This window comes from Gasterosteus aculeatus, chromosome 2 (assembly GCF_964276395.1).
Source record: "Gasterosteus aculeatus chromosome 2, fGasAcu3.hap1.1, whole genome shotgun sequence".
Taxonomy (NCBI): Eukaryota; Metazoa; Chordata; class Actinopteri; order Perciformes; family Gasterosteidae; genus Gasterosteus; species Gasterosteus aculeatus.
The window spans coordinates 17,685,043-17,709,960 of record NC_135689.1 but is presented as its reverse complement, the minus strand read 5'-3'; the positions used below and the strand labels follow the sequence as shown (position 1 = coordinate 17,709,960).

The 24,918-nt window shown below is 44.1% G+C and overlaps 1 protein-coding gene and 1 pseudogene across 2 annotated transcripts; one reads left to right on the top strand and one right to left on the bottom strand.

Moving 5' to 3' along the window:
- The first annotated feature begins 493 nt into the window (after window positions 1–493).
- On the top strand, window positions 494–16,383 carry LOC120828795 (NACHT, LRR and PYD domains-containing protein 3-like; annotated as a pseudogene). Its single transcript, XR_013451596.1, has 14 exons — window positions 494–587; window positions 704–825; window positions 4,049–4,136; window positions 4,283–4,558; window positions 4,957–4,992; window positions 5,212–6,994; window positions 7,091–7,264; window positions 7,558–7,731; window positions 9,436–9,606; window positions 10,048–10,089; window positions 10,186–10,357; window positions 12,839–13,012; window positions 15,315–15,361; window positions 15,475–16,383. The product of XR_013451596.1 is annotated as an NACHT, LRR and PYD domains-containing protein 3-like (transcript).
- Window positions 16,384–17,617: 1,234 nt separating this feature from the next.
- LOC120828969 (protein-glutamine gamma-glutamyltransferase 5-like) lies at window positions 17,618–24,832 on the bottom strand. The gene is made up of 15 exons (XM_078085574.1): window positions 24,337–24,832; window positions 23,416–23,607; window positions 22,558–22,794; window positions 22,341–22,459; window positions 22,126–22,254; window positions 21,806–21,983; window positions 20,913–21,048; window positions 20,679–20,782; window positions 20,332–20,571; window positions 20,159–20,200; window positions 20,019–20,051; window positions 19,493–19,708; window positions 19,224–19,384; window positions 18,730–18,869; window positions 17,618–17,919 (listed from the first exon to the last, which is right to left on the bottom strand). The coding sequence occupies exons 1-15, from the start codon at window positions 24,368–24,370 to the stop codon at window positions 17,763–17,765; spliced, it is 2,118 nt and encodes a 705-aa protein (XP_077941700.1). The 5' UTR covers window positions 24,371–24,832; the 3' UTR covers window positions 17,618–17,762.
- Window positions 24,833–24,918: the final 86 nt, after the last annotated feature.

The window sequence follows — 24,918 nt, the reverse complement described above, 5'->3', positions numbered from 1 at the left end:
AAGCAATCACACAAAGGCTCTAAACTAAATTGAGGAGCTGTGGATCAGACTGGTGACACATGAGGAAGGGCAAGGAACCTGAAACAAAAGGAGAGTTCATTTCCAAAATAAAACAAACATGGAGACAGGACAAAAACCGCCAAGACAAATTCCTTGTATGTTTGACATATTTTGGCAATAAATGTTTCCTGCTTCCTCAGGTGTGATAGGAATTGAGTTTTTGTCAAACTATTATTTGAACATGAGGTGAGCATGAGAACATTAAGTTGAACATGAATACATGTGACCTACATATCAATGACGTGGAGAATATTTAGTGTCATGCAAACACAGCGAGGCTTTCTTAGGTCAACATGAATCAAACATGCTTCCATTGACCTGCAAAATAAAGTCTGCAGAAGACAGGCAAACATCCTCAACAAGTGTGAGTGTTAGAAGTTACTCAAAGTCTGCTGTTGTGTCATAAAATCTCACGTTTGTCTCAATACTTTGTGACTCACTGTCTTTGGCTCAGAGCCCCACGACGAACACCTTATTGATTCTCCTCATTCACACGCTACATTTGCAGGATGTGTTTACAGCATTAGGTAGAAATCGGTTCGGTTGGATTCCAATCAGCAGTCTTTCAGTGACAATGAGGTTAATTGGTGACTCTGGTGTTGAATGGTTTTATCTTTGTGTGTCCCTCCACGCGGCCCTGAAGGTGACTGACTGACAGCAGTCGGTCGGTGACGGACGTTTGAACAGACGGCGTTGCGCATCTCTTCGGTGTCAACCCGTTGGCTTCAGCCGTGTACTGGAAGGAACGCGGCCTTTCTTCTTGAGGTGAGCGTGCGTTCACGCGTTAATACACGTTCAAAGCGGAGTAAAGGAGTTCTTGAACAGTCCGCGCTGACATTTCAGGTCGTCAAAAGCAGCTTATGGGAATGTTACGTCACAGTGAGCGGTTGCCTTTGCGTCCTGTTAGCTAACGTTACTTGTGAATTTGAGTTAACCTTTCATCGATATGAAGTATTTGTGAGATATGGGGGGCTTAAGGCTCTTGTTGCCGGTGATGCTGCGCTTTAAATGCGCTGCTGTGATCGCAGTGCTGAAGGAGCATCTCTTGTCCTGTGGGGTGATGCAAAAATATTTTCATGGTGAAATCTCCATAAGTCACAAGTATAGGGACAGATAATAATTTAATTTAATACAGCAACCTTTCAGACATGGCATTCAAACGTAAGTGGTTGGAAACTTAGATGGAAACAACTTTTTGGGTAACCATTTATTTATTAATTTCCATTTAAATGGCAAAAGCAAGCAGTTTCTTTTACTTTTAAAGATTATTTTTTTGTCACTTAATGAACTGCAGAAGTAGAGAAACATGAAATACTGCAAAAATAATATGGGGTTTCACATCTTTGTGACTGGACATTTCCTGTTTGTCACAAAGAAGAAAACCAGGGGTCCGAGACACAAGCTGTGTCTCAATGACATTGAGACACAAGCTTGAGACACAAGCTGTGTCTCAATGACATTGAGACACAAGCTTGAGACACAGCGTGTGTCTCAATGATATTGAGACAACAGTTGTAGTGGAAGATTTTTCTCGTGCAATTGGGAATCAGTTATAAAGTCTCTTGTGAATCAAAGTTGCATTTTCCGTTTATTTCTCGCAAGGAACAAGCCATCATTATATTTTACCATTACACAGTTAGACTTCTTCCCCCTCAAGTTCATATTCTCCAACGTGATCTCCAAAACCTGTTCGTAAAAATGTATACAAAATATTTGACATACAAATTCGTAACAATACATACTAACTGGCGGTGGTTAAGCACGCCCCTTGAGTGAACGTCTCTCCGCCATGTTGGATTTTTTGACGGGATTAGTATTCTATTCTTACAATTTAACATTGATTTCTCGTTAAAAATGCAATCATAACACGTTTACTTTACATCGTTAGACTTCACGAGGTGTGTTTACGGGGTGCAGGTCCCCATTCACTTTGAATAGGGTGACGTCATCAGTTGCCAGTCCGTATTTATTTAGTATGTATCACTACGAATTTGTATCTTCAAGATTTTCGTATACATTTTTACGAAAACAGGTTTTGGAGATCAGGCTGTATTCTCATATACTCTGAATAGAAATATCAAAACTATTCTCTTTTCCTCATCATCATTGCATCTAATTCCAAAACAAACTTCTGTATTCACAGGAAATCCTAAGTTAGGTTAAGATAAAATAACTATTGAACTACACAAGTAAGCGGACACGCGTTGATAGACATGTGGATCACTGAGCGGTATTGTTAATTTTCCCCAAAATACACAATAACTGAGAGCTAACCAAAGATACATGAAAAAACTTCATTTGTGCTGTTAACACGTTACAATTCATGCTGGTTGCATTAATACGGTCTTTTCAAAATAACTTAGTTGGGTTTATGCAACACAATGTCTGTGTTGACTACAACAACTTAATCACTTCCTGGCTTCAACTGGCTGCCACGACAATTTCCAGTCAGAATTTCGACCTCTTCATAGCACCGAGACGGCCCTTATTAAAGTTGTAAATGGCATCCGTCTTAACACAGACTCTGGCAAAACTTCAATATTAATGCTATTAGACCTCAGTGCTGCATTTGATACTGTCGACCACTCAATACTTTTGGACAGGTTGGAAAACTGGATGGGGCTCTCAGGCACAGTCTTAAGCTGGTTCAGGTCATATCTACAAGACAGGAACTATTTTGTTTCCATTGGTGACTTTGTATCAGAAACAACCGACGTAACGTGTGGAGTCCCCCAAGGTTCGATCTTAGGTCCGAATTTATTCAACATCTACATGCTCCCACTAGGACAAATCATGCAAAAAAATAAAATTGACCACCATTGCTACGGTGATGACACCCAAATTTATGTAGCGCTATCACCAAACGACTATCGCCCCATAGATCTTCTGTGCCAGTGCATTGAGCAAATCAAAGACTGGATGTGTCAAAATTTCCTACAACTAAATGAAGACAAAACTGAGATCATTGTATTTGGTGCTAAAAAAGAAAGGTTTAAAGTAACCCAACACCTTCACTCTCTGTCCCTGAAAACATCAAATAAAGCCAGAAATCTGGGGGTTATTATGGATTCAGATTTACACTTGGAGAAAAAATGAGCAGCTCAACCCAGTTTATGAGAGATTTGTCAGGGTTGAGGGTGGAAGGCAGGACTCAAACGCAGACTTGCGGGAAACAAAAGACTTTAATAGTCACAAGGGTCAAAAAACACCGGAACCGGGGGCAAACGCACACAGGCAAGAGACTACGGCGATCCAAGACGAAAGACAATGACGCGACCAGTGACACAGGAGACACACTGCTTAAATACACAAGGGAGGTGCAGGTGATTGGACACAGGTGGAAACTATTAGACGAACACAGGGGATGACGAGACAAGGCAGGAAGTGAAGTTACCCGGGGACACGAGTGGCAGAAAACTACAAAATAAGACAGGAAGTGAACCACACCGTGACAAGATTGCGCAATTAGAGTGTTGGAACAGGAAAATACCCAAATTCAGAGATGTTAACTATAAAAATCATTGGATTGATTGGAATCTAATCATTTTTGGAATGATGACATGCCCCTCTCTGTTCATGCCCCCGCCCCCTAAGCCATATCGGGGCCAAAAGTCTGAAATTGAAAAAATACAAAATGAGTATAAAAACATTTAAAGTATAAAAAATATTTGACACTTCAAAATATAAGATTTAAATATGAAAATATAAATAGAACTTATAATATAAATATAAGAATGTTCAAGAACTGAATCAAAATGACATAATTGACCCCAAAACTCAGTTTATTCAGTTATTTTCATTTTGAAAACATTGTTGTATTCTATATGTTCAAGGCCAAAACCCAAACTTTCAGGTTCAATTTTCTTTTTCAGAAGATCAAAGTTCTGTCCTGGATTTCTTATTAACTTCCTGCATAGCGATCAGTTGATTATGAATTGATTTTGTTTGAAGAATGCAAATGACACAGCAACAATTACTGTTGTTGCAGGTGAAGCTGTGAATCGCCTTCACATTTCCCCAATATTCACAGATTCATCCAACTTGTGTTCACCAAGAGGACGCTGACTTCATCAGAGGTGCTCAGAAAGAGGGAGAAGAATTCTATTTTATTGTGTATCAAAACCAATGAACCGATGTAACTCCATCTTTACAACATACTTTTTTAAGAGCAGAGCAGTGATTGTTCTCTATTGTTGATATTTATTTGGGTGTCTTTAAAAAGGACAGATGGAGAAAGTCAAAGAGGACATCATCAAAATGTTAAAGGAGCTCAAGGAGGACGAGTTTAAAGACTTCAAGTGGTACCTGGAGAACAATTCAAGCCCAGAAGACCTTCGAAAAATCCCAGCCTGTGACCTGGAGAACGCAGACAGGAGGCAAACAGTGGACCTGATGGTGTGGTGCTACGACACAGACTCTGTTCAGGTAGCCAGAGAGGTTTTGAAAAAGATCCCAAGGATGGATCTGCTCGACAAATTACCTCAAATTCCCCCTACAAGTAAGTTGTTAAAAAGAGGAACAAAGACATCGGATACGTATAATAAAGATACAATGGAAGTAAAGATGAGATATATGCTTCATAAAACCTCCTTATCCCAGGAGGGTGGGGCTCTTCTGAAGCTCCTGCCCCATCCGGTCACATGCATGAGCTCTAAATGACATTATTGACATTTTTGACGTCAATATCATTCTTAATAAATGTTATTAATAGCAGGGCACCACCCTGGGTGGAGGGATCAAAAACCGAACTAGAAATTGAGTCTCATAATTGGTGTTCAATAACGCAATAAGTGGTACTATTCCAAATTAGGAGTGTACGTTTTAATTTGACTGTATATACCAGCTACTGTCACTCTACAAATTATTAAAGTAATCACAGAAAACATCTTGTTTCAGGCAAACCAAAACCTGTTGGAGGAGATAGAGGTCAAGGTGAAGATACATTTTGTACAACAGTCTAAGAATTGCACACTTCAATTATTTCCATGGTCGTAGTTCTCAATTGTCAGTATTCCAGGTAGCTTCAGATAGGCATGCAGCGAAATACAACCAATAGCTTAATCCAGGGGAACTATTACACCTAAAATATATTATATAATTTAATTAAAGCACAATCTGGTTTGTGTCATCTCTTTTTTTTTGTTCATTCAGAGATTATCGCCAACTGTCAACGTGAACTCAAATCCAACCTGATGGAGAAGTTCCAGTGTGTGTTTGAGGGGATCGCTAAAGCAGGAAATACAACCCTTCTGAATGACATCTACACAGAGCTCTACATCACAGAGGGAGGGACTGCAGAGGTCAATAAAGAACATGAGGTCAGACAGATTGAAACAGCATCCTGGAAACCAGACATACCAGAAACAACCATCAGACAAAAAGACCTCTTCAAAGCCTCAGCTGGAAGAAAGAAACCAATCAGAACACTGATGACTAAGGGAGTGGCTGGCATTGGGAAAACAGTCTTAACACAGAAGTTCACTCTGGACTGGGCTGAAGACATAGACCACCAGGACATACAGTTCATATTTCCATTCACATTCACAGAGCTGAATGTGCAGAGAGAGAAGTACAGCTTGGTGGGATTTGTTCATCACTTCTTCAGTGAAACCAGAGAAGCAGCAATCTGTAGGTTTGAAAAGTTTCAGGTTTTGTTCATCTTTGACGGTCTGGATGAGTGTCGACTTCCTCTGGACTTCCACAACAATGAGATCCTGACTGATGTCACAGAGTCTGCCTCAGTGGATGTGCTCCTCACAAACCTCATCAGGGGGAAGCTGCTTCCCTCTGCTCGCCTCTGGATAACCACACGACCTGCAGCAGCCAATCAGATACCTCCCAACTGTATTGGCATGGTGACAGAGGTCAGAGGGTTCACTGACCCCCAGAAGGAGGAGTACTTCATGAAGAGGTTCAGAGATAAGGAGCAGGCCAGCAGGATCATCTCTCACATCAAGACTTCACGAAGCCTCCACATCATGTGCCACATCCCAGTCTTCTGCTGGATCACTGCTACAGTTCTGGAGGAGGGGTTGCAGACCAGAGAGGCAGGAGAGCTACCCAAGACCCTAACTGAGATGTACATCCACTTTCTGGTGGTTCAGTCCATGGTAAAGAAGGACAAGTACGATGGAGGAGCTGAGAGGGGTCCACACTGGAGTCCAGAGAGCAGGAAGATGGTCAAGTCTCTGGGAAAACTGGCCTTTGATCAGCTGCAGAAAGGCAACCTGATCTTCTATGAATCCGACCTGACAGAGTGTGGCATCGATATCAGAGCAGCCTCAAAGTACTCAGGAGTGTTCACTGAGATCTTTAGAAAGAACAAAGGACTGTACCAGGGCACAGTGTTCTGCTTCGTCCATCTGAGTGTTCAGGAGTTTCTGGCTGCTGTTCATGTCCATCTGACCTTCATCAACTCTGGTGTCAATCTGCTGTCAACCTCCCTATTGCCTAAAGTCTTTAGAACCAAACCTAAACTAAAACTCTACCAGAGTGCTGTGGACAAGGCCTTAGAGAGTTCTAATGGACACCTGGACTTGTTCCTCCGCTTCCTCCTGGGTCTTTCCCTGGAAACCAATAGGACTGCCCTACAAGGTCTGTTGAAACACACAGGAAGTTGCTTACAGACCAATCAGGAGACAGTCCAGTACATCAAGGAGAAGATCAATGAGAATGTGTCTCCAGAGAAAAGCATCAATCTGTTCCACTGTCTGAATGAACTGAATGATGATTCTCTAGTGAAGGAGATCCAACAGTCCCTTAGTTCAGGACGTCTCTCCAGAGATAAACTGTCTCGTGCTCAGTGGTCAGCTCTGGTCTTCATCTTACTGTCATCGGAAAAAGATCTGGAGGTGTTTGACCTGAAGAAATACTCTGCTTCAAAGAAGGCTCTTCTGAGGCTGCTGCCAGTGGTCAAAGCCTCCAACAAAGCTCTGTAAGTAAAGACAGTTTGATTCATACATCATGAGTTAAAACATGCGGTCATCTTTTCTACTTATTGTTCATATTCTTTTTATTGTTGTCTCTTCAGACTGGGTGGCTGTAAACTCTCAAAAAGAAGCTGTGAAGCTCTGTCCTCAATTCTCAGCTCCCAGTCCTCTAGTCTGAGAGAGCTGGATCTGAGTAACAACAACCTGCAGGATTCAGGAGTGAAGCTGCTTTGTGCTGGACTGGAGAGTCCACACTGTGACCTGGAGACTCTCAGGTCAGATTAAGTTAGTTTGTCTACAATGATTTAAATGTGTCTCTAAACTATCAGCTCCATGCAGTGTAAAAGGATCTCTCTTTCTTAATCTATGAATTTGTTTATTAAATATTTCAGATTTCATAAACATATTTTTCATCAGAAAATAAACCAGAACTATTGAACCAGAGAAACAAATCTCAGAGACTAGACTGCTGGCTAAAAGCCCTTTTTGTGAATTCATGTGTGTTTCCATGAAATAACCTTGTAGACAACACAAATGTTTTTCTACTTGTTGATTGTTGTCTCTTCAGACTGAGTGGCTGTAACATTTCAGGTGAAAGCTGTGAAGCTCTGTCCTCAGTTCTCAGCTCCCAGTCCTCTAGTCTGAGAGAGCTGGATCTGAGTAACAACGACCTGTGGAATTCAGGAGCGAAGCTGCTGTGTGCTGGACTGGAGAGTCCACACTGTGACCTGGAGACTCTCAGGTCAGATTAAGTTAGTTTGTCTTCAATTATTTAAATGTGTCTCTAAATATCAGCTCCACGCGGTGTAAGAAGCATCTCTTTTTCTCAATCAATGAATTTGTTCATCAAGATTTCAGATTTCATAAACATATCTTTAACCAACTCTCCTCCTATCTCCACCGTAACAACCTCCTAGACCCCCACCAGTCTGGCTTCAAGGCAGGCCATTCCACAGAGACTGCTCTCCTTGCTGTCTCAGAGCAACTCCTCACTGCTAATGCCGCCTCTCTCTGTCCTCATCCTTCTGGACCTTTCTGCTCCATTTGACACAGTAAACACCAGATCCTTATCTCCTCCCTTCAGGAACTTGGTGTCTCAGGCTCTGCTCTCTCCCTTCTCTCATCCTACCTTGATGACCACACCTACCGAGTAACCTGGAGAGAATCTGTGTCGGAACCTTGTCCTCTTACTACTGGAGTTCCTCAGGGTTCCATTCTGGGTCCTCTCCTCTTCTCTCTCTACACCAACTCTCTCGGCTCTGTCATTCGCTCGCTTGGCTTCTCCTACCACAGCTATGCCGATGACAACCAACTAATTCTCTCCTTCCTCTCTCCTCCACACTCACGGATCTCTGCCTGTCTGACTGACATCTCTTAGTGGATGTCCGCTCCCCATCTGAAAATCAACCCCGACAAGACTGAGCTACTTCTCTTTCTGGGAAATGATTCTCCTACACAGGACTTGACTGTTAACTTTGGCAACTTTGTGTTAAACCCCACTCTGACTGCTAGGAACATCGGCCTGACATTTGACCGCCAACTCTCCCTGTTTCCCAACATCACTGCGACAACACGATCCTTTAGATACACGCTCTACAACATCAGTAGAATTCGTCCCCTTCTCGGTCAGAAGGCGGCGCAGGTACTGATTCAGGCTCTTGTCATCTCCCGCCTCGACTATTGTAACTCTTCTGGCAGGTCTCCCTGCTACCGCCATTCAACTTCTGCAGCTCATCCAGAATGCAGCAGCTCGACTGGTCTTTAACCTTCCGAAATTCTCCCGCACTACTCCACTCCTCCGCTCTCTTCACTGGCTACCGGTGGCTGCCCGCATCCACTTCAAAATAGTGGTACTCACATGCCATGCTGTGAATGGATCGGGTCCAGTCTACATCCAGGACATGGTCAAACACTACATCCCAACCCGCACACTCCTCTTTGCATCTGCAAAACTGCTTGTTCCCCCCTCACTGAGAGCAAAACACTCAACAAGATCACAACTCTTTGCTGTCCTGGCTCCTTAATGGTGGAACGAGCTCTCTGATGACATCAGGACCGCAGAGGGCCTTCACATCTTCCGCCGCAAACTAAAAACACACCTCTTCAGACTCTACCTTTAGGATTTGTGATGTCATGCTTGATATGGTTAATGAATGAAAAGGAGAAAAGCTGATGTGGGAAAGAGAGTGAAGACTTTAATGTGTGTCTCTACAGTGACGATCTGCAATAAATATCTCTGCCTCATTGTGATACTGATACTGATACTACAGTACTTCCTGTAAACAGTAGAGCACAATTGACTAATTTGTTCTTCTTGTTTAAAGAAGAACAAAATGAATCATGAATACTTTCCCTAATCTTCCTTTGTTCTTACTGATGGTATTTTATCAGGATTTCATTTGAACACAAATGTTATTTTTCTTCTTGTTGATTGCTGTCTCTTCAGACTGAGTGGCTGTCACCTCTCAGAGAACAGCTGTGAAGCTCTGTCCTCCCATCTCAGCTGCCAGTCCTCTAGTCTGAGAGAGTTGGATCTGAGTAACAACAGCCTGCATTCAGGAGTGAAGCTGCTGTGTGCAGGACTGGAGAGTCCACACTGTAAACTGGAGACTCTCAGGTCAGATTACTGGAGTCGGGCTGATGCGTTTCTTTTGTAGCGCCAAGTTTGGGCCTGTTTGGGCGCCGGTTATTGTCGATTATGGCCCAGTGGCAGCAGACATGTATACCGGAATCGGGACGGTGTATTCGGCCCGATTCTCAGACGAGTCGGCAACCGGACGGAATAATAAGATGAAATAACATAATATATTAAATATTGTAACAATATATGATATCATATGTCATATAATAACATTTATATTATTATATCATATATTGCATATTATTGCATTCATCTATGCAATTAATGTGTTATTTTAGACAGCCGTACAAGTAAATACAAAATACTTAACTACAGTACTTCACAGATCTTTCATTGTTCTTACTGATTGTATTTTATCAGAATTTCATTTTAACACAAATACTATTTTTTCTTCTTGTTGATTTGTTGTCTCTTCAGACTGAGTCGCTGTAAACTCTCATGGAAAAGGTGTGAAGCTCCGTAAGTAAAGACAGTTAGATTTATACATCATGACTTAAAACATGCTGTCATCTCTTCTACTTATTATTCATATTTTCTTCATTGTTGTCTGTTCAGATTGTATGGCTGTAACCGCTCAAAGACAAGTTGTGAAGCTCTCTCCTCAGTTCTCAGCTCCAAGTCCTCTAGTCTGAGAGAGCTGGATCTGAGTAACAATGAACTGGAGGATTCAGGACAAGCTGCTCTGTGCTGGACTGGAGAGTCCACACTGTGACCTGGAGACTCTCAGGTCAGGATTCAATTAATGTCTTTATTTACCTCAAGCCCTTTCTGACCTTCATAAGATTCTTCTTGCTTGCCTGATTTAAAACAAATATGTATTTTCAAATGTTTCCATAAATATGTTGTAGAGTTTATTTTCAATATAATTGTTACAGGTACCAGGATTGGTACCAAGTGGCAGGTTATATGATTCTGTAAATAGGACACACAAATAACCCACAGCTCTTGCACGTCTGGTCATTGCAACTCGCTCCGTAGAATGAGGAAACGTCACTCGCGACGTTGTGGTTGCAAATCATTTCACTGCCGTAAAGCTAAAGCTGTCTAAAACAAAATACAGCGCCACCCTGGCTACAGGGTGGAATTTACATTTTATACAAACTTTCTAATACAAGATATCACATTCCTATAACATACACTGTTCACTTTAAAGTATATTGTTTGTCAATGGAAACAAAACACATTAACACACATGTGTAAACACATTGGTAGGCGTCACACAGTGTTACAATTAGAAATATTGGAGATCAATCATAGTTATCAGTAATGCTAGCGACAGAGGTGTCAAGTAACGAAGTACAAATACTTCGTTACAGTAAATTTTGGGTATCTATACTTTACTGTAGTATTTTTACTTCTACTCCTTACATTTTAAAAACAGTCTCGTTACTTCCGACTTGTCATAGTTCAAAAACACAAACACAAAAAGAACCCATCTAGATAAATGGCGCTAGCCGGACAGAGTGCATTTGATTGTGTTTGGATGAGAAGTATAAACATTTAGCATCCAGACACCCAATTGGTTTTCTCCGCGATGCGCCTGCAGATCGGAGTGACACCGGGTGGGAAAAGTGGTCGGTGGAAAGTTGGTATTTAGCGACATGGACCCTCCTCCTCTTCCTCCTCCTCTTCCTCACGCAGATTTCATGTAACGTTAAACGAGTATCTTCATGACCATGGGTTTGTCGTAAATGTTTTATTGAGAGTCTGACACATCACAGCGACTTGCAAGTAGTGCAGCGTTTTAAATAAAGTGATGTGTGTCTTAATGCGGCTTTGGAAATGAACACAAAGGGATTCTGTATTTGCTCATGAAGCCTGAAAAAACTGGTTATTTGGCCGATGTTTTGATAACCGACCGCTGCCAGTTCAGTGTTTCCCATCATTATAAACAGGGGTGCGCCCCCCACCCTGTAAAAAGTCAGACCTCCCCTCTCCCCCACATGACGTAGTAAACCTGGGGGAGACACTGCAGTCTACCTGTGTGACTTGTGTCACTGTAAAATGGGTTGTGGTTTTATCTGTTTAAGTTAGATACATCTGTTGTTTTGTTGTGTCTCTGAATGTCGCCATGTTTCCACCATCCCAACGGCAGGTCACGTGATCTGCAGGCACCTTCTGATCACATTGTAACGGACTGACGTGTTGTGTGAGCGAGGTTACGCATTAAGAGTTTGTCCTTAATGGAATTTCTTACATTACTTTTATACTTTAAGTAGTTTTGAAACCAGTACTTTTATACTTTTACTTAAGTAAAAAGCTTGAGTTCAACTTCTACAGGAGTCTTTTCAAACCCTAGTATCTGTACTTCTACTTGAGTAATGAATGTGAATACTTTTGACACCTCTGAAGTTGACAGACATTAGTGCGTGTCTGGTTGTGACTGGAAACCAGTCAGTAACAATGTTGATGTGACCACTCTGTACTCAACAGTAGGGCTGTCAACAAATATTCTATATTCGAATGAATTCCTATAGCTATATAGCTAATAGCCATATAGCAATATAGCTAATAGCCATATAGCTATAGGTATAACTATGCAAATGTGAAAATGAATATTCAAATGTAAAAAACAAACAAAAAAACACACCTGTGTCTCTGCTTTGCGGGGGGGGGGGCGGCGCCTGTACTGACTATATTGCATGAATAAAGTAGGCTACAACAGCTTCATGCACTGGTTTGATTATTTGCCGTTTCACGCCAAGGAAAAGTTGTGTGTGTACAGCACAGCTCGCTCGGAGCGTTCAATGTCGGTACTGTAAAACTTTCAGTCTCAATATTAGTCTTATATTTGGGACAAGAATCGCGACGTTAAATTGCTTGCACAAAACTCTTGATCAGCACTCAGCTTTTCATTATTGTTGTCGTTCATTAAAAATCGCTTTGTGCAGAGAACGAGACCAGAGATCGGCGGTCTTGGCCATTAGTTAATTTACTTATTTTTGTGTAGGTGATATGTTGTTAAATATGTTAATTAACTTAATTAAATTACCTATACAAGTAGTTGTGTCTCGTTGTATTAATTTGTCCTGTTATTGACGTGCCTAATGCGCAACCAGATATTCAAATATATTCGAATATATGTGTTTTTTTAAAACAAATATTCAACCGTCATTTTTAACCAATTTTGACAGCCCTACTCAACAGTCCTGCAGTGACCTTCCAGCCCTCACAGCTCCATCAGATCATGTGACATGTATGTTTGCAGACTGTCAGGCTGTCTGATCACAGAGGAAGGCTGTGCTACTCTGGCCTCAGCTCTGAGCTCCAACCCCTCCCATCTGAGAGAGCTGGACCTGAGCTATAATCATCCAGGAGACTCAGGAGTAAAGCTGCTTTCTGCTGGACTGGAGGATCCACACTGGAGACTGGAAACTCTCAGGTATGAAGAGGCCTGCTGCAGCCACAGACCATCAGTCTGGTAGAAGTTAGAGCTGGAAGCCTTTTCTTTTTCCCACTGTCAGCCTGGTTAATATGACCCAGACATACCAAGCTGACCTGAAACTACCAGAAGCTCATCAAACTGTTTGTGTTCCACATGAGACCATCAATGCAGACTGAAGCAGTTAGGAACAGTAGACAGGAAGGAAGATGCTGAAAGGCTTGTTTCACTGGAGCCATGTCTTGTTTCCATGTTATAAGAGAGGACAGTGGTGTATCCTGACACGTTGACGGGCATCATGGTGGGTTGATATGTGTCAACGTCGTCACGCTGCGGGTTTGTGCAAAACACAACGGCAAATAGGAACGCACAACGGCAAATAGGAAAACACAAAATTTACTTTTTACGGAAAGGTTAGGGTCTTATAGCAGGAAGCAGAGGACGGACCCTTCCGATTGGACAGGGTTGTCTTTTAACCCTCTTAATCTGAAGCCTTTCGCCGGTGACGGAAAGTGACATGGAGGATTCAAATTACCGTGACTCCTCAACTATTTGCATCGGATTCTGAAAGCTGAAAAATGCCGCTTCCTAGATATTCTGTCAATCAATAAATCAGTGGCGGGACTGAGAGCCTGTGATGAGGGGGGGAAGTGAGCGCAGCAGGAGAACCGCAGCGGAAAGTCACGGAGAGATGGCGATGTTTTACGAGCGTCTTATAAGTGACCTAGTAGTGTTTCACCATTGTTTACCGCTGTTTTGTTGTTCAATTATTTTTAGGTGTTGTAAATAAAAGTAAATAAAAGGGGGGCGGGGGGGTTACCGCGGACGCTACGGCCAACACGGCTCGGAGACCGATTCCTTGGCGTGAGGAATTGGATGTGTGGCGGTAGTGCGTGACAAGAGACCGAAATGCATGACTGTCTCGCTCAATGCGTGACACTTGAGAGCCCTCTTTCATTTCCTGTTAAAAGACAAACAGTCCGTCTGTCCAATCAGAAGGGTCTGTCCTCTGCTATAAGGCCCTACCCTTTCCGTAAGAAGTTAATTTTGTTATGTTCAACCTTTTTGCCGTTGTGTTTTGCACAGGAGACGTTGCAAAGACTGTCTCAGTATGTGCCAAAAGCTACTCGCTCAACCGTGGATCTGCTGCCATAAGTCCTGCGGAGTGTAACATCCCGCCGCTATGCTATCATCACACTCTGTGGATTGCAGGACAATGATAACTGGATTGGAGCTTGACCGGAGCGTGTCAATACGTTAATATATGCATGGCCTATCAGTAGAATCAACAGTATCAGTAGAAGACGAGGGACTGCAGATGCCGGTAAATGCTGCGCTGCTTCGCTCTGCGTGGATGTTGAGGGGTGACTCGTCATACCGGGTGTTAGCCCAAAGTCCTGGGGCTGCGATGTTGCTTCACGTGGACGGAACAGGCTCTGACTTTCCCAGATGTTGGAGGCGAGCCTCGCTGGTGATCCCAGTGCCTGTAGGGTGGAGATGATGGTGATCAAACCATCCCAACCTTGCGTAAGGAGTTGAAACATAAAAGGACCCCTGGCGAGAGGGACGCGTGGTGCTGGGGCCACGCCGTGCCCTTAAGTTTACCCAGAATGCTTCTTGCTCGTCAGCTGAGTGCTCCCAAGCCAGCCACTCTGTGGCTGCTAGCCGGCTCTGGTCTTGGTTTAACTTTCTCCCAAATCGGTCGATATCTGAATTGGACCTCGTCAGACGAGCCAAACATTCCGCATCCGATTTCGAGCTGAAATGACACCTGACAGCAGCAATGTGACTGGTTTAGAGACACAGGGTCGCGTCTGGTTGGTTGGTTGGTTGGTTGTTTAAACGTGGACACGCCAACATCAGCTGATAGCGTGATGCTGGGAGACCGACTGAAGTAGACATAGATTACTCGTGGTGTAAAGGGAACTACCGCTTAAGCTCCATGTAAGACAGAACTACTTTAGAAGACGATCACATGTCACATGTTCTGTTTACAGCTTGTTGTCACTGAACCACAAGTGGACAAAGAAACACATGATGCAGGTTTAAACATTTGATTCACTGATGGACTGCTGAAGGAAACTGAGTCTGAAATGGAAGATGATGGTCAGTATAATACTGAAAATTATAGATGACGAATAAGTGAATGTAATTAGCTCTGGTCATCGGCCAAGCAGAAGAAGCTCCAGTGCAGTAGAAGTAGAAGAGGTGGTCCATGTGAACATGAAGAACAAAGCTGTGTGTATGAGAGTGATATAATGTCCATGTCTCAATGCTGCTCTGACCCCCCTCCTCATTTCAGGGTGGAGCCTGCTGGACTCCAATGGTTGAGACCAGGTCTGAAGAAGTGTAAGTGTGCTTTGAATTTGATTCAGATCTCCAACCATCTTCACACTGTGACATCACTCACGCTTGTGATGTCACCATCAAAGTGTCAAAATTGTGTCTTGTTCTCTCATCAGATTCCTGTGAACTCACAATCGACGCAAACACAGTAAACGGAGAACTCAAACTGTCTGACAACAAGAGGAAGGTGGAACGTGTGTGGAAGGAAGAGTGTCCGTCATATTCTGATCATCCAGACAGATTTGACGTTTTTCAGCTGCTGTGTAAAACTGGTCTGACCGGTCGCTGTTACTGGGAGGTCGAGTGGAGAGGAAACGTTGAAGTATCAGTGAGTTACAGAGGAATCAGGAGGAAAGGAGCCAGTGAAGACTGTTTGTTTGGATGGAATGATCTGTCCTGGAGTCTGATATGCTCTAATAGAGGTTACTTTGTCTGTCACAATAACATAGTAACACGCATCACCTCCTCCTCTTCCGCCACCTCCACCATAACCTCTGGTAGAGTAGCAGTATATGTGGACTGTCCTGCTGGCTCTCTGTCCTTCTACAGAGTCTCCTCTGACACACTGATCCACCTCCACACCTTCAACACCACATTCACTGAACCTCTTTACCCCGGGTTCTGGTTGAGTATGTGTGCCTCAGTGTCTCTGTGTTCTCTGCAGGAGGGAGAGTCTCCTCCTGGTGGAGAACCTTCCTCTCTGCTCACCACATAGTTCAGTCTGTACACAACGTCACACAGCTGATGTTGGTTCATGTGGGTGTAGATGCAGGTGGAGCAGGTGAGGGGTACCTGAGCTGGACCGGACTCTGGGGGGTCCACAGCTCTCTGGTGTTGCAGAGGGAAGTCTGAAAGAGCTCAGCGGGGTGTGTTTTAATGTCGCTGTGCTCGTTGCCTCTGTGGATGAATCAAAAGATTATCATTTAGTAATTGGGTCCTAATTGGGGTTTAATCTTTATGTGTCACAATGTTCAAGAAGACATTTAATAAAAAGGTCTGTCATCTGGCCCCCCTAATACAAGATACATGGGTGTGTATGATCAACTGTCCTTATTTGTGTGTGTGTTGTTCATTAGCATTCATGCTAATAAAAGCATGTTCTTTTAAGGATCGTTTGCAGTGAGCGATGGACGGGTCCTCGCTACGCCGCATGTTGGGGCGCTGGCCGGACGGTCAAAACCGCAGCCAAGAAGTCCAGCGGAGTCAGTCATCGTTAACCATAAAGAGCGACATCAGGAATGCCGCTTTGCAAACTTAACTTAACTTTAACTGGTTTATTTGAGAAAATTGCACTTTCTTATTTCTTGTTCTTCTGAGTTTGTACCCTATGGTTGAATGCACTTATTGTAAGTCGCTTTGGATAAAAGCGTCAGCTAAATGACATGTAATGTAATATAATGTAACATTATTAAGGTCTTTTCTGACAACATTCGAGAGGGATCTGATTAATTTCCGAGGAGCAGAGTACAAAAGAAAAAATATTAACTTCCTGTTGCCATGTGGTGGGACTATGACTAGAATTCAAAATGTCTACAGGATAAGGATATGGATGAGAAATATGGGCAACGGTCTCAAGTTTTCACTAGTCCTGATATGCACATCACACAAAAATAGAAGCGGCCTACTTCCTTATGATTTAGAGTATGGGTTACATATGTTACATGTTCCTACTGAGTTTCAAACGTGTAGGTCAAACGTAGCGCTGGGGCTGCTTGAATCAATATTTGTGGAGGGCTCTATTGAGCCGAATTACCATTTTGAATGATTAAAATTATATTAAGTAACTACATCTTTGACTCGCATGTACCACAAGGCTCTGTTTGCTTTGGACAACAGAGGGGGTCGCTGGAGAGTTTCAACTCAGTGCATGCTGGGATTTCTCCAATAATGTTTCATCTCTCTTCAGATTTCAAATCAGATCTATTTCTGTGTCTAAGTGCAAATGTAGGTCTCACAGGAACACACCACATACTCATAGGAGCCAGGCAGGGACAAACAACCACAGAAACAGAAACATTGAAGTATACAAACTATTTTTGGGGCCTACAACAGTTTGATAAAACCTTTAAATGGAAACAGGTACACAAATGGAAACGCCAATGCTGCCATCTAGTGGTGCAAATGAGCTGAAGCAATGCATCACTGAAAAGGGCAAAACCACACATTTATCGTTTCAGTATATCAGTATGAGGAACATTAGAATAGAAACGTGGTCTCTCTATTCAGAAAACATACTGAAGACACTGTGTGCATTATGAATACAAAAACAACAACACTCACATGTAACTGAAATAATCAAATCAATCCAACTTTATCTCAGATTCAGGGTCCAGAGGAGACAAGACAATATATTTGGTTCCAGAGAGTAAAACAAGCATGCTTGGTGCTTTTTGGGAGGAAGGACTCATGCGGCCGTGACGTAGACTTTGTGGAAGCTCCTGGAAACGACTCCGGCGCTGCTGCTTTGCGAGAAAGTGGCCATGAGCAGTTTAGTGCCGGCCGATGAGGCTGCGATGGTCACCGTCTTCACCAGCTTCTCGCCTGGCTGCAGGAGAAGCCGTCTGTGAGAAAGAGAGAAAAAGACAGAAGGAAATTAGGTGAGAAAGAGAGAAGGGGGAATCAATCTGCAGATACTTTTGTTTTATTTGAGTTGATAATAATATTGGGTCAATAATTAAAAGGAGCAATCGGCGATAAAATTGATGCGCCACAGCACAAACGGTCATAATAAAAGTGTGTGTGTGTGTGCGCATGTGGGCAGTGTTTGTTTATATATGCTATCAATTATTAAATAGTGCAGAGATCTTACTTGCACCCACAAATAATGTTCTGCTCTGCCCTCCGAGAAGCAAATGCCAAAGCGGCGGGAGGTGATTCTTGTGTGATACAGAGCTGTTTTAACATTGGAATGAGTTTCAATGCCATTTGAAGGTAAACGCATAAACTACTGAGCCTGACAGTGTCGACAAACCAGGAAAACCAGAGGAAACAGAAGGTCTGAGCTCATAGCATGTAGCATAGTTTGAGCTTCGGATATGTGTGAAGAGTGACTAAGATGTTGGAGCATCACAACTTGTTTATAGCAGTTTTCTCTTTTTTTTTTGTTATAAAGGAGTGAGCTGTTTGGTGCAAACGGCTTTGCCAATAAAGAAAGTGTAACGTGACGTAAATTGATGTGCATACAGAATAGATAAGGCGATCAGTGCATGATCCATTTGTGTGCAAAAGGTTACCTTCCTGCTGACACATACCTGACAGCATTCCCAGACGGCATTCCAGCACGCTGTCTTTTCATGCCATGCAGGCAACAGTATCACTTGAGAATCATGATTCAGTGTTTTTGCTTCTCTTCCAACTCTAAACAGACCTACCTCTCTTGGTGTCTGCCTTGTAACAAGCCAGATCCCTTCACAGTGAGCACAGCTCCACTCAGGACTTTGGTAAAAGGGTTGATGAAGGACACCCGGGCGGTGTACTCCTTCTTCATCTGGATGCTGTCCCCTCCCTCAATCTGTGGGGAAGCCACACACAGACAATTAAATCCTGGTTACTTGGAAAACAAAATGAGTGGAGGTCATTCATTTGAAGATAACAAAGGATCGTTTTAAATCAGTTTTCATGTTTCTCATGTTCTTATTTATTTTTGGAGAAAGCATTTATGCTGGTTGCCAATGAGGATCCAAGTTAAGAATTTGTTGTTTGGCGAGCACATGGCCTTTGTCCTTCACGCCCAGGTAGTACGGCGCGGTTTATTATATTATATAGGTTTTATTCTGCTTATGAATATAACGTTGTTTATACAACTTCATCAGGAGATACCGATTAGGAAGGTATTTGTGAGCTGGGGGGCCGGATGCTGCCGTACCTCTACGCTGATCTGTGGTGAGCTGATGTTGAACTCCTGCGCAGCCAGGACTCTCTCCTTCGTCTTCTCGTCCTTGATCACCACCGCCACGTTCACAATGTCATCGCCGGCCAGGAACGCCTCGTACTCGGCCGGAGGGATGCTGTGGTGAAGCGTCAGAACTGCAGAGAACACACATAAACAAAAGTTCATAACAATCCCTCGTGTATGCGCGTAATAAAGGAAATGGTATCAAATCCAACAGTGGTGCTAAGGGATGTTCTCCTCACCTTCACCCGGCCGTACGCGCACTTCTTTGTGGGTTTTCCAGAAGCTCCTCTCCGGGTGGCTGTTGAAGGCCTTCAGCTGAGCGTTGAGGTGCTCCGTCAGGAGCCTCGGTCTGCTCGACTGGTTGGTGACAGTCACACACAATGAGATGTTCTCACCCGCTGACGGCAGCCCATCGACGCTCAGGGACACCGCCAACTCCGATGACTGCTGTGATTCTGCAGACAAGATCAGCACAAACTGAACATTAACTCAGCATATTATGACTTATCGGCAGGTGCGTTTTTAGTACAACAGGGCGACACAATCCGCTAAATCCATCATTTCTCCATCGAGGCAAAACAGAACAACAACTTCTGCACGATTGAGGAAGTTTTGCTGGATTTATCCATTTCCATGCATCTTCTACTGCGACACACTAGTGTTGAACATATGTGAACACAAAGCCCTGCTTATGTTGGTGGCAAACTGCTGCAGTACCTGTGGCGTGTTGCATTTGTAACAGTGGGAGTAGAGGTGAATGCTTACGGTCTGTTTGCAGGGATCGGGCGGAACACCTCACTGTATGGGGGGAGGAGAGGGAATTAGTGATGACGGCATCAAAGCTTTAGGGTGGAAACAAATGCCCTCCACAGGGTGGAGGGGGACACTTTATCACAACCACTGACCTCCGGCACTGTAGCGCGTCATACTGACTCCTGGTTGCTTCCCTGCAATAGGAAAGAAAATGTGGAGGAAAGCTGTCTTAAATATGTAGAGAACGCAAACTGTAAACGCACGACTTCTACGAGCATCACACACACACACACACACACACACACAACGCTGCTTCTGCTCTTACTCCTCCTGCCCTTATACGTCCCGGTCAGATTCTCCGGCGCGTCTGAATAGAGGCTCTTGGTGTAGATCAGCTGTCCCACTGACTCCGTGTCCACCTCCCTGCCCACCTCCCTGCCCTCGCGCAGGATCACCCGCACGACGTCCGCGTCGACGGAGGCGTAGATGAACGGCGCGTCGTAGCGCGCGTCGTAGCGGCGCTCCCGAACGGCGGCCACCGGGCAAGGGCCACAGCAGAAGACCCCTGAGAGAGAGGGAGAGAGCGTTTGCCAATCACAAAGGAATCCCGTCAGCCTGTGAGTCAGTCCCGGGGGTGGATGTGACACGTCGTCTGAAGGTACAGCGACCCACCTGCACTCCTCTCTTGGGGGGTCGGGTCCACCACCTGCCAGCCGTCGAACTCCGCGCCGAGGTCCCCTCTCGTCATCCAGCACTCCACCCACACGTGGAAGTTCCTGCGAGGAGCACACACACGTTGACATTTACACAACATGGACATCATTTGTGGAAATACTATTTGTTTCAATGGAAACTGTCCTCCTGACCGACTGGTATGTTTCTGGTTTGGGGGTAACAGACACCCACCAAATGCTGTCCTTTGACAGGTTGAGCTTTTCCCCTGTGGTCGAGTAAAATTCTTCTATTGTGAGGTTGGCGTCGCCGTCGTGGGCTGCGTTGAACACTGTGACCACCCTGCAGGGAATCCCCAACACTCGCATCACTGTGAACAAAAAGAGAGTCAGTCTTTACCTGCAGACGGACCAGGATTCTGAAATCAGCTTTATTGGCAGAATAGTGTTGATGAAACTACTTGATGATAATATTTCAAAGGTCAGTTCCGCTCTAATTGTATCTAGTCGTTTAAGTTTTAGTTGGCTTTTCATGCATTTTACCGTAGAATTGAGAGTTCATTCGTTCATAAAACAATATTCAGCTTAATAAGAATCACACACACAGAAAAAATTGAGCTGAAGGGATCACTGACAAAATCAGGCAAATATTACTCAACAAGCGAGATTGGATTTGGACGGGATTAATATTAGTTAATATGAATGAAATAGTCTCTTATGTCCTTGGTAGATTCACTCAGGATGTGGTCCAAAATAGATACAGAATTTAACGTGTGTTTCCATCTGTTTTCGTAGAGGAGGTTATGGACGAGTGTTTTTACAGTGTCCATCTATCGGCTGACAGCTGCTCACAGAACAACAGCAGACGGGGGTTAAATCCCTCCACCTCTAAAGCCCAAACATTGCCCTTTGGAACTAATTAACAGAAATGATTGAAAGAATGAGAAAATAATGAATGGGATGAAACCGATCAATAAACAAACCAATGCACAATCACTATTATCCCATCGGGGATACTGTAAAAACCTCTCATAGCATTGTGACCCGATTCAACGTCGATGAGCCGTCGGAGACAGCTCAGTCACACTCAAACGTCCCCCGTGGACTTTCCCTAATGATCCAACGTACCTGTGCAGAGGACGCCTGCAAAGACCCAGCACTGTCCGTAGCGCACGGCTTGGCAGTTAGACGAGACCCATTGGTGCAGGATGTCGGCGCTGCCGCTCCACTCCGTGGGATTGACCCCACCGCTGTAGCCGCCCTGCCACTTCCCATCCAAAATACCCATGTCATCATTTCGGTTCACCTTGGAGAGGGGAGGAGACACATCACGCGAGCTTTCTCTCTGTCCTCACTGTGAAAGGGGAAGGTGCTCTTAAACGTTTTCCACAGCCGTGTCGTTGATAATAGTTGGCACGAGAGGCAACAAAGCAAGTGATGTCTCTCACCATGGCGCATATCACTCTGCTGAGGTAGACGGGGTCCGCTCGGCGCATGTAGTCCTCGTCTTTGTCCATGAAGTGCTGCGGACTGACCTCCAGGAGCTTCAGACACGCCTCAAGTACCCCAGGCTCATACTGCACACGTGGAAACAGAGTCACGTGTCAGTTTACCTGCAAGACAACACTGCGACTATAGATACCGCACTCCGAGCCTTGCGTACCTGACCAAACGACCAGGGCCGCCGACCAATGTTTCCACAGGTGCCCATGTACAGCAGCCCGTAATCGCTCCTGATGTACTCTTGTATTTGGACATCCATTGGCATGTACACTGGATCATCTGAAAGGCAATATCAGCGGTGGGAATGAACAGGGCAACCGCAATAAAGAGACCTGGGAGGAGTATTGATCAGGCGGCATCTCTCCGGTTTGACCCACCTTTCAGCCAAGGGTTGCAGAGCAGCACAAAATCTCCAACTGAGTAGCTCCTTCTAGTCTGTCGGGTCTCCAGGTGCAACAGGAGGCGATGCAGAGCCACGGAGGACAGAACAGGGGAGCAGACGTGGACCTCAACCGACTCAGGGTGCAAGCCGCCTGGGTATATTTTGGCTGACCAGCTGTCGGGGTTGTATTTCTCCTTAGAGAACTGGACCGGGATCCTCGCAGACAGATTACCTGTGTGGGGACAACAAAAGAGTTGGTGTGATCACGGATCTATGAAGAGAACCGGACACTGTGTGAAAGGTTGCACCGTGTTCATTCCTAGAAAGATGACTCTGCTAGCTTCTGGCAATCTTCCTCATTCATCAGAGAGCAGGTTTTAGCGTTCCTTTAACCCCTGCCTTTCTCCTTTAACAGCTCGTGGGCTGTTTTCTATGGAAAAACCAAGGGAGACGGCATTTATTTAAACTCCCATTTACAGTTCGCTACTGCGGCAAAATACCATCTCGAGAAGGTAAACTCTGTTTATTTGTCTCGGGTCCGCTTCCGTAATTGTTTGTTTATTGAATCCAAAGTGGCAGAAACGAGAGAAAGCCTCCTATTCATCCTCCTCCTCCTGGCCGCTGGGAGATTGCTCGGATACAGACCTTCGGTTAGTTAGCTGTGGTAACTCACGTTCAGTCAGACCCTGCAGGTCAGATGCAGGACCACTTACACATGGGAGACCAAACGGTTGGCGCCGGCCCCGAGCCCGCTGAGTACATATATTTAAGCCGTGTGGAATTGAGAGAGGCTGCTTTCAGGGTTTCGCTTTAAATGAGAACACAATCACATCTTTAATCTTCAATCATGTACCGAGGCAAACCTCCAGGACCAGGTTCTCGTTGCGAGGATTCCACATCTGGCTGCGAAACAGCAGAGTCAGTTTGAAAGGTTTCCCTCTGCGCACCACCAGGTGCTTGTTGCTGAGGCCCTCTGTCTCATGGGAAATATGGTTCTCATGAGTCTCGAAGTTGACAAACCCCAGTTGGCAGTTGCTCTTAAAGCCTGTGAAAAGACGAGATGACCGGTTACAAATACCAAATTAATCTTAAGAATAAAGACCCTCGTTCACTCCTAGGATGGGTTAGAAATGGAGAAGTGGAGGGGGCGCTGAAGAAATAATTTCAATTCATTTAATTTTTTATAGCTCAAAATCGCTCAAAAATGTGCCTCGCTTCAGTGTGTACACATGCACTATCTTCTGTTCTATTGATTTTTTTAACAAGGAGACAGTGCAGAGAAGCTATTATATGATCCCTTTTCTTAGTTCTTTTGGAACTAGCAGTTCCAGGCAGGCAGTTTTGGAAATGAAGTCATAAAAGTAGCCAGCAGGCATCTCTTTTCTTTTACATTGTTGTTCAAACTATTTGGACCAGACGCATACCTTTGTGAGACTGTCCACATAGTCTGTCTTCACGTACTCTGCATTGCAGCCCGTCTTTCAACATCTAGTTGCACCTCAGTGACTAAAATATGTGTGATGTCAGCCACTTGTTTTGACAAAGTATTGAAAACAAACATACAGATGACTGTACAATAGATTGTCAGAAAGATAAAGGACTTCTGTTGAAATAATACTTGATTGGGATTGATCAGAGTCTTGCAAAGTTAAGATACATACAAGTAGCATTTTATATTCCCAAGAAATGGCAGCAAAACAACCAAACAAGCACGTTAAAGAAACTCCAAAGTGTTTCTTCCTTGCGGTAAGCATCCTTTGCAGAGTGAACTCACCCCAAGCGTGTGTAGTCTGTTGAATGCAATCCATGGTCTGACAGCGAGGAGTGGCAAGCAGCCGAAGTTAGAACCAGCAGGCTCCACCTTTCCACTAAAACACATCGCCCAGTCCCTTCTTCTACGTGGCCACCCACCATTGTCCGACAGTAGGGGGGGGGGAGAAAGTGCTTTAAACCAATTATCAACACTCGTGATTGGTGTCATGTGTTTACTTCTGCTAATCCGAAGTGAACAGAAAACAACCATGAATAAACAACCGTCAGTCCAGACCGGTAATACTTACTGACTGAAGCGCTACATAATGTTTATAATGTGCACCACCTTATATTTTGCGTGCGAGCGTAGTGGATTGTGTCTCTTTAGTTGTTTCAATTCATTGTCCAATCGTGCTCACTTAAAACATTATGTGCACATCTGTAAAAAACAACCTAAATAGCTGTTGTCGTGCCGCACCTGTTCTGAGCAAAGAGGCCAAACACACCTTTCTCTAGAAGAATGTGTGACGCAGTGCAATTACTGGCCGGTCGCATTGGAAAATTCTTAATTATATTTAAAAAACTTCCCATATTATAAAAGTGA